At 39.8% G+C, this 14,215-nt stretch overlaps 1 protein-coding gene across 1 annotated transcript in view; it reads left to right on the top strand.

The window, feature by feature from the left end:
• The first annotated feature begins 302 nt into the window (after nucleotides 1-302).
• LOC134462562 (myosin heavy chain, fast skeletal muscle-like) overlaps nucleotides 303-14,215 on the top strand; it is a 28,923-nt gene continuing 15,010 nt past the window's right edge. The window contains exons 1-19 of the mRNA XM_063215651.1: nucleotides 303-355; nucleotides 685-900; nucleotides 1,282-1,425; nucleotides 7,458-7,614; nucleotides 7,729-7,756; nucleotides 7,861-7,972; nucleotides 8,057-8,149; nucleotides 8,285-8,348; nucleotides 8,456-8,554; nucleotides 8,678-8,781; nucleotides 10,577-10,715; nucleotides 11,368-11,486; nucleotides 11,580-11,729; nucleotides 11,857-12,027; nucleotides 12,114-12,414; nucleotides 12,522-12,598; nucleotides 12,683-12,770; nucleotides 13,102-13,219; nucleotides 14,050-14,173. Coding sequence (XP_063071721.1) covers nucleotides 697-900; nucleotides 1,282-1,425; nucleotides 7,458-7,614; nucleotides 7,729-7,756; nucleotides 7,861-7,972; nucleotides 8,057-8,149; nucleotides 8,285-8,348; nucleotides 8,456-8,554; nucleotides 8,678-8,781; nucleotides 10,577-10,715; nucleotides 11,368-11,486; nucleotides 11,580-11,729; nucleotides 11,857-12,027; nucleotides 12,114-12,414; nucleotides 12,522-12,598; nucleotides 12,683-12,770; nucleotides 13,102-13,219; nucleotides 14,050-14,173 — 2,292 coding nt within the window. The 5' untranslated portion in view covers nucleotides 303-355; nucleotides 685-696. The remainder of the gene's footprint in view (nucleotides 356-684; nucleotides 901-1,281; nucleotides 1,426-7,457; nucleotides 7,615-7,728; nucleotides 7,757-7,860; nucleotides 7,973-8,056; nucleotides 8,150-8,284; nucleotides 8,349-8,455; nucleotides 8,555-8,677; nucleotides 8,782-10,576; nucleotides 10,716-11,367; nucleotides 11,487-11,579; nucleotides 11,730-11,856; nucleotides 12,028-12,113; nucleotides 12,415-12,521; nucleotides 12,599-12,682; nucleotides 12,771-13,101; nucleotides 13,220-14,049; nucleotides 14,174-14,215) is intronic.

Genomic DNA, 14,215 nt, shown 5'->3' with positions numbered 1-14,215 from the left:
TTGATGCACGTGGCAATGTCACCCAATACATGCCCAAATGTAGCAGGACTGTTCTGCTGACTGGCCAGCAGTGCATCTATATAAAACCGCACGCCCAAGTTCTCACAGGCAACTCCTACCTGCTAGTGGTGAGTGACAATCCTCCGTGTAGTTAGTCCTCTGACGTTTACTGTTGTAGAGGGGAAAAAAAGAGAAAAATGAAGTATTAAGAATTTAAAGTAATACTAGCATTACAGCAATGTGTATTGGAAATGCAAATGCCTCAGTCAATAACAAGCACTCGTTTCGTCAATGTCTTACAGATCCTGGGTGATCGCTTGTGCGACAGCTTTTCTTTCCGAGGGTGAAAAAAAATGTAAGTTGAGTTGCTGAGGAGCAGCAAAAACTATTTTTGGCATGCATATTCTAAGGAGCACACTCACAGACTCAAAGACTCCAAGCCATACACAGCCTCACATAGACACACCACACAGACACAGACATTCGACAAATATACAAACTAAAATACAATTATTATTTTGTTTTAACACACACAACAAGCTACAAAATAAAAGTCACTGTCCAAAGGAAGATGAGTAAATGAATTCCTGAATACCATGAAGTGCAAGCACCACTTTCAGATCTTGGTGGATTACTACAGCTTTACTTCAACTACAACAATTTGAAGCATATTCTCTTCCATAGTAAAGTGCCACCATGGGGGATGGAGAAATGGAGTGCTTTGGCCCTGCGGCCATCTTCCTCCGCAAGCCAGAGAAAGAGCGTATTGAGGCCCAAAGCAAGCCCTTTGACGCCAAAACAGCTTTCTTTTGTGTTGACAAAGAAGAGGATTATGTGAAAGCTTTTCTGGAGAGCAAAGATGGTGGCAAGGCCACACTCAAAACTCTTGAGAAAGGGAAAGTAAGTGCTAATCTCTGCTGTTGTATAGAAAAAATGTTTACAAAATACCTGAAAATGATTTTTTTAAACACTGCTATTGAGTTGCCCTTAGTATTGTAAGTAAAGTACCCTATGTTAAAAGCTTCTGAATGAACACATTTCCATCTAAACAGTCTGTAAAACAACACACTAATCATTTGTATGCTGACCTATTACAAATAATAGTAACAATAGACTTTGTGTGTAAATTATAGTAAAACATGGTGCAAAAGCAGTGATCTGTGCAATGTCTTCCCAGTCAATGGGTAATTAACAAAGGCTAAATATGGATTAAAGTGTCCAATCTGTGTAAGGAGATGTTCAGTGTTCGAAGTTGAAAGTTCTTGTGTCATGTTCTTTCAGACAGTAACAGTGAAAGACACCGAAATCTTCCCCATGAATCCTCCAAAGTATGACAAAATTGAGGACATGGCTATGATGACCCACCTTCACGAGCCTGCTGTGCTTTACAACCTCAAGGAGCGTTATGCAGCATGGATGATCTATGTAAGTCAGACCTGGACATTTGACAAGCCTAATTTCACTACAATTTCACCACATAAACAGAAAAGCAAATTGTAAAAAAACAATTGCTCAGGCAACTTAAAAAGGTAAACCAGCCAGCTGCTGAGTTCACACAGAAGGGATCTTTATGTTGACAGAACTTAAAATCACAATCAGAAAACACCACTGAGCACATTAAAGTCGAGGGGGTCAGTCGTCCCGGGCCCAGGGAGACAGGGGGCCCAGAATTGGGTTTTCATTACATTCTATGTATTGGATGGGGGACCCTTTCAGATGGCTTTGTCCTGGGCCCAGCAAAAACTATCAGCAGCCCTGCTTACAACATTATATTGCATCACGCCACTCACATTGTGTGCACAACTTCTGACTGACAGCAAGTTCCAAACAATCAGATGCTGCATCCAATTCCTAAACTCCATCGCCTAACAAGTGGCTACCACTGGGCTATACAATACTAGACAGCATTTCCGCAGAGAAAATGCTATTATTATGCGTGTGGCTCACGCACAAACACACACAGCTCTCTCTCTCTCTCTCTCTCGTGTGTGTGTGTGTGTGTGTGTGTGTGTGTGTGTGTGTGTGTGTGTGTGTGTGTGTGTGTGTGTGTGTGTGTGTGTGTGTGTGTGTTTGTGAGTGTGTGTGTGTGAGTCTGTCTGCCTGTCTGTCTGTCTGTCTGTCTGTCTGTCTGTCTGTCTGTCTGTGTACGTAGTGTGTGTGTACTCATTCTCATGGGGATGGTACAAGTGGTAAATGAGGGTTTTGAACCTGCAAACCTCTGATAGACCAACTCCATTAGACCATTGCCAAATTAATGGCTGTATACAGTGGTCACAGTAACATAATGTATTTGCCAATGATTGCCCAGGTGATATAGACTTCTAACATTCTAAAACTGACAGCTGGCCAGGCCAAGGAATAGCTGCAAAAATATTTGATGCCCTATTTCTAAACTGTTGTATATCAAAAAGTTCTGCAAATTAAATTCACGAACATGTCACAAACTAGCCCTCTAAGTCAAATGAACGAATAAAATATGGTAGGCCAATGAAAACTATACCACACACAACTGTGTGTCTATGCTGCGGCGATTCAAAGCAGGAATCCGAATGAATGGAGATCGCCACAGACAGACGTGAAATGGAAAAATCTAGATGAGAGAGTAAACTGTCGGAGAACAATTAGCATACTAACCCACAAGCATACAAAATAAAGTTATTTAGAGTGCATGTTACACAATTTTAATCTACACAACAAGATGTTCTTAATCTACACAGTGTTAGCCAGAGTACAGACACCACACAAACAGATACAACAGCTAGCTGACCAGTGTGCACATGACAAATGCACACCATCAAAACACAGACAGACCACCGCTGCAAGGTGCAAACACCACGGAACAACAAAAATGCTAGGAACAGAAGCGTCACCGCAGAACTTTTAGGAACAGAGTCGTCACTCAAGCCACTCTTGCGGTGCATTTCTGGTTTCCGAACAAGGTGCTTTGGTTGCAGTTCCACTCTCTTTCCATGTGGGGTGCTCAATTTGAAGGATGAATGGAGTCCTATGGAGCTACAGTATACCCTTCAAAGTGCCCTTATCTCAAGATATACATTTTTCTCTCGTAATTCGAATGTTGATTTCGAATGAGGGTGCACAGGAAATACCCAAGTGAAAGGTTTTTTAAAATATATATATTTTGGGTTTTTTCCCCCCGATGGGACAGCAGGCCTATAGTAATGACAGGAAGTGAGTTGGGAGAGAGAGATAGGGAAGCGTCGGCAAAGTACCCGATCCAGACTCGAACTTGGGTCGGCCACGTAGTAGACGAGTGCTCTACCTGTTAAGCCACGGTAGGGCCACCCAAGGGTAAGTTTTAGATTTTTAGAGTCACGCACTTGCTTAAAAAGTGATATTAAGTGTCCATGTCATCATACACGTAGCAGCTAGCGCATTGTGGGCAACAAAAACTCCCCCTGTAAAAAAAATCAAAGGGATATACCCGTATGTACTTGTTCATTGAACTTTTGATCTAAAACCCATGTTGAACTCTGAGCACTCTCAAGAAGAATTGGGTGAAATAGACCATTTTAGCCATCTAGCTCCATTGGGCCCCATTCATTTTCAACTCTGCCGATTGCCTCCAGTGGAATTGTGGTGGAACTGCAGCCAAAAAGACGGTACAATGGGTACAATGAGTCCTATGGAGCTATACCCCTCAAAATACCCTTTTCTCAGGATATACATTTTTGTCTGGTATTTCGAATGTTGCTTTTGAAAGAGGGTGTATACAAAATACCCACAGCTGAATTTCAGATTTTTAGAGTCACGCATTTGCTTAAAAGTTATATCAAGTGTGGATTGCTCTGTATGAGCACTGTCTATGTCCATACTGTCTTAAGTCCATGTATAAGTACTGTCTATGTCTATACTGTCTATGTCCTTACCTAGATTAGTCTATGTCTGTATGGGAAAGCAAGAAATGTAATTTCAAATTCTTTGTATGATGTAATTTCAAATTCTTTGTATGACCAGTGCATGTAAAGAAATTGACAATAAAACCTACTTGACTTGGATTACGTTTTACATGGATAGCAGAATGCTAGCGCATTGGGGGCAACAAAAACTCATCCTATAAAAAAGTAAAGGGACATATGTAGGCTACTCATTCATTAAACTTTTCAAAAACTATTGTCTCAAAAAACTATGTGAAAATTTTATCGCTCGCATCGTAAAATTGGGGGAAATAGATAGTGGTGTGGATCGTCACTGCCCTCACGATCCGATTCAATCACGATTCGGGAGGTAGCGATTCGATTCTATGCGATCCGATCCGATCCGATCCGATTCAATTCTGCAATGCATTGCAATGCATTACATTTCTACTGAAAGCAAAGCAAATGTTTAATCAGTCATCATGAGGCAATACAAGTAGTCAGATACTGAGCAACAATTTATTGGCTGTTTTCTATATCAGTCTGTATCAGTCTTGCAATGTTTTGAAGTGCTTTTATTTAATTAAGTAATTGAAACTTAAAAAAATTGCGGGATCGATTCTGGAACTTGCCGGATCGATTCTGGATCGTCCAAGCCCCGCATCGATTCGGATCACCGAATCGATCATTGTTGACACCACTAGAAATAGACCATTTTAGCCGTCTTGCTCCAAAGGGCCCCATTCATTTTGCACTACGTCGATTGCCCCTAGTGGAATTCTGCTGGCACTGCAGCCAAAAAGCTGGTACAATAGGACTTAATAGACCCATTTACTGTTTTTTAAACAGGTATGACGTAATTTGGCTGTGTGCGCATCGTTGGAGCAGAATCATCCATGCACCGTTCATTTGTACAGAAACTAGCCAGGTGTTTTTTTCCAAAATAAGAAAACGGATGGTCACGATGACTTCAGATATGCAGTGGGTACCACAGACACGGGCATTCCAGATTATGTCCTCAGTCCAGTCAGTAGTTTAATGTCATTGTAACAATTGTAACAACAAACATCTTCTATGCTTCTGGAACAGCCTCTTCCCTCTCGAAATAGCATAACAAGTGTACTTTTCAGAATCTCAGTTTTTTTTTATCAACGTATACGCCTCAGGACGGCAGGTCTTCTCTCTTTAGGGTCTGCACTGTGTGTTCACAGCCAGTTTTACATACAGCCTCCCCACTCCCTATTCTACCCATGCCTGCAGTTCACCTAGGGGCCACTGTCGAGAGAGCGCAGCCCATTAATTCTGAATGGAGTCTGCACACCTCCGTTGGCCCCTAGCGTGCAGTACCACCCGGGAGAGTGGAGTCTCTCATAATACTCTTAAAACCTCTCTGGTGTGTTTGAGTCAACGATGCGCACGCATTCAGTGTGATGTGAATTCTGAACGGGTCAATAGAAAACAAAACAAAATACGGACTCCCCGGGCAAGGAGACGATACTGCTATTTCTTTAGGCTATTTGCACGCTACTTTGTCAAAGTGCAACGGGGAAGTACTGTATGATCGCAAATCGAATGTCTGTAATTTCGGACAAGCTCGAGACGGTCTTGAAAAGTTTTCGCCACCATCGTTTTCCCAAGAAACACTCGTATTGAACTGTGCAGTCTTTTTTCGCGATCGCCCACAGTGAGTTTGAAGATAGGCCTACTGCACCTAACGCACTTGTTTGGTTGCAGTATCTAACGTGCGTAAAATGGACATGAATTGCGCAAGTTAACGCGTTCATGAACAAATTGTGCAAGCGCTCGCATATCCTACAGCAAGTATACCGCCAGCCTTGTTGGGACCCCCCGTCCCTCATCAAACCATTGTGGCTACTCTGACTATTCGTCTTTCCACTGTGTTTTTTCACACTGGAAAATAGTCCCCAAACCGAAATGACCAAGTCAAGTCCTCCATGTTGATTTGTATTGTCATTTTCACTCAATGTACAGGACATGGAAAGTAACTGGAAAAAAATATTGAGTACATTCATTCACTTTGGCCAAAATCTTTCGATGGCGACGCAAAACTGCAGCTACTACGCCAGACTAAGCAGTCTAACATTCAGTGTTGATAGATTCGGATAGTAGCTGTGTCGCCTAGGAAATGCTTCCACCCACTTATTCAACTCTCGGGACTGTGGGGAGACCCGCAAATTTACCTGGGGGTAGCGTATCCCTGTAAAGAAAGTCAATCATTTCAATCTCTTATCCAAAGAGGGACAGCAGTTACCGTAATGTTACCGAGAAACATCCAGAAGCATAAAACCTGTTATCTTGGAAATAAAGGATTGAAAGATCGTAAAGTCTCAAAGCTAATTTAAACTTTTTAGGTTGTATTGAGAGCCCAGCCATTGAAAACGTGACATTCAATGATTTTGATAGTATATAAATCGTTTAATAACTACTTTGAAGTGAGAGCCAGATCGTCAGACATTGGTTGTCAAGCAATTAACACCAAGAAGGCAGAGAATGCGCGCACATCAGTGGCACAGGTGCTGGACAAAATAAAGTAACTGAAGTAAATGATAAATGTCCGCAACACTGTTAATGCTCTTAATGGCACGACATTTCGGACCTTAGTCCTTCTTCAAGTGCAACCTTGCAGTTGCACTTGAAGAAGGACTAAGGTCCGAAACGTCGATCCCTTAAACAACTGGGAGCATTAACAGTGTTGCGGACATTTATCATTTACTTAAGCAATTAACACCAATCTGTTATTACACACATTTACAAGGGTAGCGCCACTACAACTAACCGAAACTAGAAGAAAGGAAATCCTGTGGTAGCAAGAAAAACATCGAAATGATTGGGTGTGGTTGGTAATAAGGTGGATGCCACTAGCTTACTTCTAACCTAATAAGAAATGGAAATTAAGTGAAAATGATTCTCCACTTCACTAAAAGTAAAAATATTCAAAACAAGGTATCTGGTAGGTTTTATAGTGTATACATATATGATTAAATAAGTGGATGTGGGACTTAGGAAACTATGGACTGTGGAGACTTTTTTCTATGCGAACTAGCGAGACCTCTTGTCAAAGCAGACGATGCTATGTTGACAGCTAGGCTAGCATAATACTTCACGACCAATACAGAGCTCAAAATTGCTCACCACTTTGGTGGTAATTTAAAGTCAATCTAATTTCAAGGCTGAGCTGTCTGTCAGAGGTGAGCTGCAATGTAATTTTGCCTCCTCTCAATTTCAATATGGGATTCTCCATTGGTGACACCATTTGCCCATGTGCAGTATGAATGGTGACTATAACTTTTTTTTGGATAGAGGTGATTACTAATTAATTAAGTCATACATGTGAGTGAAATAACAATAAATACATATATGGATAAATTATAGATGACCTGAACATTACATAATAAGGCTTTAAGTTGCATCAACTTGAAATTCTCTTCTGTGTAAAACCTATGTGGCCTGAAACTTACAAAGCTTTTGCAACACGTTGCTTTGAGTCGACTTAAGGGAATTCAGCCCAATTATCTTAACAGTATGACGTCTAGTAATTGAATGCCTTTTATTTTACTCCAGACCTACTCTGGACTGTTCTGTGTCACCGTGAACCCCTACAAATGGCTCCCAGTGTACGACGAAATTGTTGTTAATGGATATAGAGGCAAGAAGAGGATTGAGGCTCCACCCCACATCTTCTCCATCTCTGATAACGCCTATCAGTTCATGCTCCAAGGTGATGAACCAATGAAATGTGTTGCATTTTCTAATATCCACATGAACCCATATTCTGAAAAAAAATGTACCTGTGCATACTGTACATCTTTAATCTTATTTTTTTCCCATTCAGATCGTGAAAACCAGTCTGTTTTGATCACGTAAGTACACAAGTACATTTTTTAACCGTGATTTGAAGATGGACACTATTGATCAAATTTAAAATAATACTAAAAGTATTAATGAAAAACATTATCATCTCCAGTGGAGAGTCTGGTGCCGGAAAGACTGTCAACACTAAGCGTGTCATCCAGTACTTCGCTACAGTTGCTGTCTCTGGACAGAAGAAGGCAGAACCAGTCCCCGGAAAAATACAGGTTAGAAACTGCACTAACTGTAGCAACAATTATGATATTGAGCATGACGGAAACTTTTCAAAAGTGTTGTATTCCTACCTATAGGGATCACTGGAGGACCAGATCATTGCAGCCAACCCTCTACTTGAAGCCTATGGTAATGCCAAGACTGTGAGGAATGACAACTCTTCCCGTTTCGTAAGTCTTTGAGCAAATTACATAAACAAATACACTAGCTTAGTAGGCCTAATTTCACTTGAATAATACCACATTTGAGTGATAAAATGTGTGTAAACAGTATATATGGTTAACACATAATTACTTCTTCTTCAGGGTAAATTCATCAGAATTCATTTTGGTCAAACTGGCAAGCTGGCTTCTGCTGATATTGAGACTTGTAAGTAACACTTGTTTTCACAGATTTTTGTTAGAAATTACTTCTTTTTATTTTTTTATTTCTCATTTAAAAACATCATGTCATAATTCTTAACTTGTGCATTACAGATCTGCTTGAGAAGTCAAGAGTGACATTCCAGTTGTCTGCTGAGAGGAGCTACCATATCTTCTACCAACTTATGACTGGACACAAGCCCGAACTGATTGGTAATTAATGTAAAAAAATGTATGGTGCTTAAACACACAACTAATAAAATGTGACCTCACGTACTTGTATAAGAATACTCAAAAAGCACATTCACCTCTCGTATGTTATTTGTTAATTTCCAGAGGGTCTGCTTATCACCACCAACCCCTATGACTTCCCTATGATCAGCCAAGGTGAAATCACTGTCAAGAGCATTGATGACGTAGAGGAGTTCGTCGCTACTGATGTAAGTTGCTTAAATTATGAACACAACTTTTAGTTTATTAATCAATTTCAAAACTGTCTTAATTTTGACCAGAATCAGAGATGGCTTTAATGATGGCATTATTTGAGATGACCAGTAGGCCCCATATACTTCCAGCACCTTGGATTGATTTAAAGGGACACTGTGTGAGATTTTTAGTTGTTTATTTCCAGAATTCATGTTTTCCATTCACTAATGTTACCTTTTGCATGAATACTGTACTTACCACCACCATCAAGTTCTAAGTATTCATTATGACTGGAAAAATTGCACTTTTCATACATGAAAAGGGGGATCTTCTCCATGGTCCGCCATTTTGAATGTCCAAAAATAGCCATTTTTAGCTGCAAAAATGACTGTACTTGGACCATACTAGAAAATATTTGTTTATTACTTAGTAAACTTTCATGTAAAGATCAAATTTGGCAATAGGCAGCCCAGTTTCAATGAGCAGCATAGTTGCAGTACCTTTTTTGACCATTTCCTGCACAGTGTCCCTTTAAATACACAATAATGTTGCACTGATGCATTAGCTGAATGCATGATTTAGAACAGTGCATGTTATATTTTTTATTTAAAAATAAAATAAAATAAAATAAAATAAAATAACCATTATCATTAGAGGGTTTGTTGTTCAAAAACATTTCATTTCAACTCTGTGGATTACTTGAAAATTATGCTGACTTTAGTGAAAAATGTTTCCATAGTAATTTGAAGCACAAAAATGAGCATGGCTGAATGATTATTTTTGTTATTTTTTGTGTTTGTTGTCCTGGTTTCTTCTGATGTGTATAAACCCTATGTTGTATGTGAATTTGGACAAGTGTCTGACGAATAAACTGAACTGAACTGAACTGAACAGTCCATCATGTTTCCATACTGAACTTAAGGTCTTCTCTGATCTAAGACGAGTTAATGCATAGCCTACCTCTCTGGCCTTTGTGTGCAATCAGTCTGGAGTGCTGCGCTACTTTGTTAGCATTTAGCTATTGTAGCTCAGCATGGTATTGACTATCAAACACAGCTGAAGATAGAAGTGACCAAGGTTTCCCACATTTTACCTATACTCCTGGGTGACAAGTGTAGTTACACAAAATAGACAGGAAGTTTTTTTGCAGATAGAAAGGGGACTTCAAGAGAGACACAATAATACCACAGGAGCAGTTTGTCACTTTGATATCTTGATATGGGGGCAACCGCTATTCCGTCATACCGCTATTCCGACATCCGACATGCCGTAGGGCTAGGGTTAGGGTTAGGTTTAAACTGAGCAACGTAGCACAACCACAGAAATGGCATATCTTGGTGGGAAACATGCCGGTATTCCGACAATAGACATCAATGTCGGAATAGCGGCATATTGGAATAGCGCCATGTAACCCTTGATATAGTAACCAGTTTTATCTGCATAGATTATGATCATATTCCATTTTGTGTAACTGCATTTGGGTCATGTACTGTTAGAAATGCAAGCGTATTCTATAAGGAAAAAGGTGGAAGAGCTTGGTCACTCCTTTAACTTAAGCTGCATTTCATACTCAATGCGATGATGAGCTAGCAAAATGCTAACAAAGTAGCGCAGCACTCCAGACTGATTGTGGCCATGCACAAAGAACACAGAGGTACTCATGAACTCGTCTCAGATTACAGAAGAACACACAGTAGTTCAGAATGGAAACGTGTTGGACTATTGTAAAGATTAGAGGCATGTAGTCTATGGTTGCATTATTTTCTTTTGGTCCACTGTGATTTGAAAATAAAATTGTTGCTTATGTAGGACGCCATTGACATCCTGGGTTTCAATGCTGATGAGAAACTCAGCATCTACAAGCTCACTGGGGCTGTGATGCATCATGGCACCATGAAGTTCAAGCAGAAGCAGAGAGAGGAGCAGGCTGAGCCTGATGGCACTGAGGGTGAGGATTGGATTTCTATAGATGCTAGTATTGCAGGATCAGTCGTGGGGCAGCTGTGGCCTAATGGGTAGAGCAGTCTTAAAATCAGGGGGTTGCAAGTTCGAATCCCACTCATACCTATTCCCTCCATTGCTGAAGTGCACTTGAGCAAGACCCGGCCCTAACCCCCCAACCATTAAATAACTGTAAGTCGCTTTGGATAAAAGTGTAATATAATGTAATGTTAAACCCCTCTAACAATAAAATGCTGGTTAACACTTTAGAATAACTACCTATTTACAGCTTTATAAACACTTTAGTAATAATGAACTAATTATCAACAAAATGTTTACAAATGTTCATAAAGGGGCAAGAAATACTATGTTAACACAGCAGATAACACAGTCGCATCGGTCCTAGAAGTTTCTCCTCCAAAGACCAGAAGGCATGAAACCACATAAAACTCACACAGTAGAAGTTGATTTCCAGTCCACTGTGTAGTCGTAGTTTGGTTCTTACTCATTTACAAACATTTGTAAATGCTTTGTTAAATGTTAATTATCATTAAAGCTTTTTTGGGTAGTTGACTACAGTAGACTACAGTAAGTGACAGTAAGTGTTTTTTATATATAAAATCAAGACCAATTTTTTTTTTTTAATTATTTCTTTTCAGTGGCTGATAAAATTGCCTTCCTCTTGGGCCTGAACTCTGCTGACATGCTGAAGTCTCTGTGTTACCCTAAAGTGAAGGTCGGAAATGAGATTGTGACCAAAGGTCAAACTGTACCACAGGTATGTGTATATACAGGTACTGTGTATGTCCAAATATGTCCACATCTAATTTTGTTAAACAAACCCTTTTTAAGCAACAATCCCTTTCCTTAGGTCAACAATGCCGTCTCAGCTCTTTGCAAGTCAATCTATGAGAAGATGTTCTTGTGGATGGTCATCCGTATCAATGAGATGTTGGACACTAAACAGCCAAGGCAGTTCTTCATTGGTGTGCTGGACATTGCTGGATTTGAGATCTTTGATGTGAGTGTATTTCTACACATTGCAGTGGTGAAATTGCAGAGGGGAAAATTCAACATTGCAACAAAAAACATTTTCAGTTTGTTATTGTTAGTTTTGTATTCCTACTGTTTCAATGTTTCTATGACAGTACAACAGCTTGGAGCAGCTGTGCATCAACTTCACCAATGAGAAACTGCAACAATTCTTCAACCACACCATGTTTGTGCTTGAGCAAGAGGAGTACAAGAAAGAGGGAATTGAATGGGAGTTCATTGACTTCGGTATGGATTTGGCACAGTGTATTGAGCTTATTGAGAAGGTAAGCATGGTTGATATATATATTGTGTTTACATACACAACACACAACATACAGAAATATATGTCTAACAAAGCTGTCTGTCACAGCCATTGGGCATATTCTCAATCCTTGAAGAGGAGTGCATGTTCCCCAAAGCCTCAGACACTACCTTCAAGAACAAGCTTTATGACCAGCATCTTGGTAAAAGCAAATGCTTTGAGAAACCCAAGCCAGTCAAGGGAAAACCAGAGGCTCACTTCTCCCTGGTGCACTATGCTGGCACTGTGGACTACAACATCACTGGCTGGCTGGACAAGAACAAGGACCCTCTGAATGACACTGTGGTGCAGCTGTACCAGAAGTCATCAGTGAAACTGCTGGCCCTGTTGTATTATGCTCCTCCTGAGGGTATGGTGATTACTTACGAATGTAAACTAAAAACAAATTAACATAAGCTTTGGCATTTCAATTTGCATTGTATAAGGCTCATAACAGTCCTGGACACTGTATTTCAGATGCTGCTGCTGCTGGCAAGAGGGGTGGAAAGAAAAAGAAGGGTGGTTCCTTCCAGACTGTGTCTTGTCTCTTCAGGGTGAGTATTCTGCTAGCATTTGCACCTAAAAATCTAAATATTTAAGACTTTGAGCAACTTACTCAATCTTTTCTAAAACTACAGGAGAATTTGGGCAAGCTGATGACCAATCTGAGGAGCACCCATCCTCACTTTGTGCGCTGCTTGATTCCTAATGAGTCAAAGACTCCTGGTAAGTTACATTTCCTCAAAGCAGAGATATACTGTATAAGACTATTCCCTTTCAATAAGTTTAAAAAATATATTTTAATCTATTTAATATTGCAACCCCTTGTATTGGATAAATGCACAAAATGCCACAGATTATCATCATCATCATCATTATTATTTTTATCCGTAATTCATATCCATAGTATGTAAATCCTTACTTTATTTTCTCCCTAAGGCTGAATGTGACATTTGAATGACTTTTTACCAGCTAAAACATGCTGATCAGTACCACATGTAATTAGCACATTAGTAAATCAGAGTTCAACAACTTCATCTTTTATACTCGTGTTCAGGTCTGATGGAGAACTACCTGGTGCTTCACCAGCTGAGATGCAATGGTGTACTGGAGGGTATCAGAATCTGCAGAAAGGGCTTCCCCAGCAGAATTCTTTATGCTGATTTCAAACAGAGGTACTGTAAATGAACGTGTCTGATTTGGTTAGCTTTGCAGTGACTTTGCACATTGAGAAGTCTTCAAATCCCATGTGATAAAACAGTCTTATTTTAATTTTCAAATAAATGCTTCTCTGTCACTAACTGAAAGGCAGGGGCAATATATACTTTGCATGACTCTCTGAAGATGGATGGGTTTCACCTTGCTCCACGAGCATTCATCTGTAGCTATGCCATAGGCGAATGTGTGTGTTTTTTTAAATCCTTGCATGTGATTGGGGAAACACTTGTCAGACATTTTTAATGAACTGCCACTTTAACTACCGGTACTAACAGATTTGAAAATACAGTTAAAATTACAGAATCAATGTTGATGATTGAGTCCATGCAAGCGGTCATTGTTTCTGAAACAGCTGTCTTGTTTCCCTTATTTTCCCCCTTCTACACTAAGTTTAAAGTTTGACTATGTCACATCTCTGAACATTCTGAGATCCTCTTTTGTTCTACTGCATTTAAGTTTGAAATCGGGGAAAATCTGAACGTCCTCCAGACTCCCATTTGAGATCACAGAGCTGAGCGGAAATATATCAGATTAGATTAGATAACTTCTATTGATACCCAAAGGTAGAGTTAATTTTCAGTCAAGTGAGCTTCACTCATACAAAACATTCAGAACATTAAGGACACACATAACATATAAGCAACCCACTATGAACATTTAGGTGCCTGTCAGGCTAATATATACTGTCATAATGACAAATATAGCCGTGTTTTTTTCCATCTACAATAAATTGTTTGTGATACCACCTTTTAAAGAAGAAGCGTAATTAAAAATGAACATTTTTCAGATACAAGGTCTTGAATGCCAGCGTCATCCCAGATGGTCAGTTCATTGACAACAAGAAGGCTTCAGAGAAACTCTTGGGCTCCATCAATGTGGACCACACTCAGTACATGTTTGGGAGCACTAAGGTAAAGAACATGAACTGAGACCTAATCTTTTAAGACCTAATC

Source organism: Engraulis encrasicolus, chromosome 14, assembly GCF_034702125.1.
Source record: "Engraulis encrasicolus isolate BLACKSEA-1 chromosome 14, IST_EnEncr_1.0, whole genome shotgun sequence".
NCBI classification, from domain to species: Eukaryota; Metazoa; Chordata; class Actinopteri; order Clupeiformes; family Engraulidae; genus Engraulis; species Engraulis encrasicolus.
The sequence above is the reverse complement of the archived record's forward strand: the minus strand, read 5'-3'. Positions and strand labels throughout refer to the sequence as shown.